The 3,355-nt window shown below is 45.5% G+C and overlaps 1 protein-coding gene across 1 annotated transcript; it reads right to left on the bottom strand.

Moving 5' to 3' along the window:
- Positions 1-2,091: 2,091 nt before the first annotated feature.
- LOC123058763 (zinc finger protein ZAT18-like) lies at positions 2,092-2,944 on the bottom strand. The gene has a single exon (XM_044481451.1). It carries the CDS (start codon positions 2,801-2,803, stop codon positions 2,228-2,230), a length of 576 nt encoding a protein of 191 aa, XP_044337386.1. The 5' UTR covers positions 2,804-2,944; the 3' UTR covers positions 2,092-2,227.
- Between the last annotated feature and the right edge of the window lie 411 nt (positions 2,945-3,355).

Genomic DNA, 3,355 nt, shown 5'->3' with positions numbered 1-3,355 from the left:
CACTTTTGAGAGATCCGATGTAATAAGTGTGTGATTGCTACTATGTTATAAATCCTCAAGTTTTATGTGTGTCAGTATTACCGATCCAGGGATGACACTGATGCACAGAGATCAGACTGTTTGAGGTCTGGTCGCTACATTGTGGTATAGCATGCCCGTCAACTATGAAGTGTTTGTGGCGACTTTGTTAATTATGAAGTCTAGTAGATAAACTAATGTCTTGGCTTGAGACTTGGTTAGATGGTCTCAATTTGTAAGGCCTATATTCGTACATGACGTGGGCGTGTTTTGAGTAATAAATGTAGTTTTTTAATGGTGAACTAAGCATACTTTAGATGGTCTAAGGCTGGTTGTAATGAGTAGTATCATAGAGTAGTATTATACATATGATACTAGCGTATGATACTACATACCTAATGCATATTATCATATGTTGGTGTCATATAGGAGTACATTTATTGTCATACATGACACAAAGTAGCACAACATTTAATATGATACGGTATCATGATATAATACTCAAGCCTCTCTTTCTTCATTTAATTCCATGCCACTTCATCAAAATTGCTTAGTTGGCATGCATGATAGTACCTATGATACTCCCATTACGACCAGCCTAACTACTTTCATGGAACCAACCCACTCAGGTATAAGTCCTAGACTTGCATGGGTGCTGGCATATTTCCTAGATTTGTTTCAGACTTTCTGACGCTATTCTTTAGTGGTATGACATGCCCATCAACTATTAAGTGCATGTGATGACTTTGTTAATCATAAGATCTACCGGTTCAGTCTCTTGAAAGTGCTTATAATGATAGGTTGTGCACGCCTATTGTAAAAAGACAGTAGCGGCCTCTCTCACTCTTGAAACATAAAGTAAAATTTGGAACAGAATATCATGTGAACATCGGGTTTTTACACATGGCAATTCAAACGTTTTTCACGAAAAATTATGTTCATTGAAGATGACAACTATGGTTGGCAAGCATGTCAAATCTCTCTCAATTTATTTGTTGACAGAAAATCGGTGTGTTTGCAAACTAAATTTGCCATCCTCGTGTCAACATAAATTGCCATGAAAATGTCAGATTTTTAGCATCTTTGTCAAATTTTACTCCCTTTGGTCCTTTTTACTTCACGTATTAGATTTGTGTCAAGTCAAAGTCTGTAAAGTTTGACCAAATTTATTTAAAAAAATCAATATATACAATACAAAATATATATTTTATGAAACTATATTTTATAATAAATTTAAAAATATTGATTTGACATTATGAATGTTGATATTTTTTTATAAGTTTGATTTAAATAGAGATACTTGACTTCGGACAAAACTTATATGCCGACTAAAAAGAAACGGAGAGAGTACAAGCCGTAATCCCTTTTGAGTTAAATACAAGAGGGCGATCACCCCACCTGATTTTTCATTACAATCTTGAACATGCACATCAACAAAGGTAAGACAAACTCACACGAGAGGCACGGCCGAGTTTGAGGGAGGAGAAGGTCAATACGCTGAGCTTGTTTTTCCGATGGAAAATACTAGCACCTCCTAGATAGCCCACAGACATGAAAAATGAGAATTTTGACTGAACAAATTAACAACATCGAAGCATATATGTGCAAATACAAGCATCTAGTTTAAAGAACACTGTGCAATAGTATGTCATGATCGTTCTCGAATTTTACTCAATCATCACGTAGTCGGTGCTCATTCAGTTAGACACCGTTTGTGTCTTCGGAAATAAATAGCAAGACTAATAAAGAACATGGAATCTACTCCTTTCGTTCCCAAATATAAGTCTTTCTAGAGATTGCAACAAGCGACTACATACAAAGCAAAATAAATGAATCTACACTCTAAAATATATCTACATACGTCCATATATTGTAGTCTATTTGAAATGTCTAAAAAGACTTATATTTAGAAATGGAGGGAGTAAAAGAGAATAAAAACAACAATCGGAATTCGGAAGAGAGCCTGCTGATCTACAGGCTGCAGCTAACGACATGTCAAGGATTACGTTCTAAAATTTCTCAACCATCTTTTCCTGGAAAATTACTCAATCATCATGTAGCTAGTTAGCAATCTAATTAAACTCCATCCATGTCTTAATAATTAAACAAATAAATCAAGCCTTCCATGTACAGCACGGAATCATCTATCATCATGTATGTATGCACATCCTATACAAGTATGTTCTTTAATCTGTTATGACTTATGAGGCTATACAAGCAGATCAAGCAGCTGATGCTCGGAGCTGCGGTCGGCCGAGGATTCGCCGCCGCAGTCGTCCATCGGCGGGTAGTTCAGGTCGGGCATGACCTCCTGCTGCTGCGTCGCGCCGGAGCTGGCGTCGCCGTGCACGGCGGCCGACGACGACGTCGACGGCCCCGGCGGCGCCTCGCCCCTGTGCCGGCGCATGTGGCCGCCCAGCGCCTGGCCCATGGAGAACTCGAGCCCGCAGACGGCGCACTCGTGCACCCGCGCCCTGTCCCTCTCGGCGGCGCCCGGGACGTCGGCGGCCTGATCGTGCAGCAGCATCCGCGCCTGCAGCCGCGTGTGGCTGGTGCGGTGCCCGCCCAGCGCCTGGAACGACGTGAACCGCCTGCTGCACGTCTTGCACTCGAACACGCCCTCCGCCGCCAGCGCCCTCCTGCCCGCCGCCGTCGTCGCCGGCTTGCTGCCCGCCGGCGCCGTGGACGACGCGGCGGGCGAGGACAGCGAGAGCAGCGCGTCGGCGTGCACCCGCAGGCTCTCCATCTCCTTGCTCTCGTGCGCCTCCTCCCTCGTCAGTGTCATCACGGTCGAGATCGATCCTTGTAACCCTTTTCTTCCCACCGGCGAGCTGAAATTCCAGTCACGCGCACGCAGGGGCGCATATATACGTACGACCGGTAGGAGTTGCGGGTGGCTGATCTCGCAGAGAAGGAGTTGCTCACGTCAAAGCCGGACGTGCGTGCGTGCGTGTGTGCGTGCGAGCTAGCCAATGGCAGTGGAGCCACTCAGACTCAACCTAGGCTTGGCCACGAAGAAAGAAACGTGCACGCACGCGGTCGCGCTCGCTCGCTCGTTCAAGCATGGGCGTGGCGCGTCGGGGCACATGGTTAGGCTTAGGCAATAAAAAGTTTGCTTGCTTTTCCGCTGTTCCAGAAGCTGATCGAGATCACGGGAGAGCGATGGCGATGGTTAGCTAATCGCTCGTCGACCTCGCATCGCCATCTCGTCGATCGATCGACCCACGTACTGACGCGCGCGGCTACACGTACGCGCGTACGTAAAAGCGACCGAGAGGCTCGCTGCGTTGCGTGGCGGCGTACGTGACTGTAGAGAGTTGTGGAGTGGTCGACGGTT

Source organism: Triticum aestivum, chromosome 3A (genome assembly GCF_018294505.1).
Source record: "Triticum aestivum cultivar Chinese Spring chromosome 3A, IWGSC CS RefSeq v2.1, whole genome shotgun sequence".
Taxonomy (NCBI): Eukaryota; Viridiplantae; Streptophyta; class Magnoliopsida; order Poales; family Poaceae; genus Triticum; species Triticum aestivum.
This window is presented reverse-complemented; position numbering and strand designations above follow the sequence as displayed.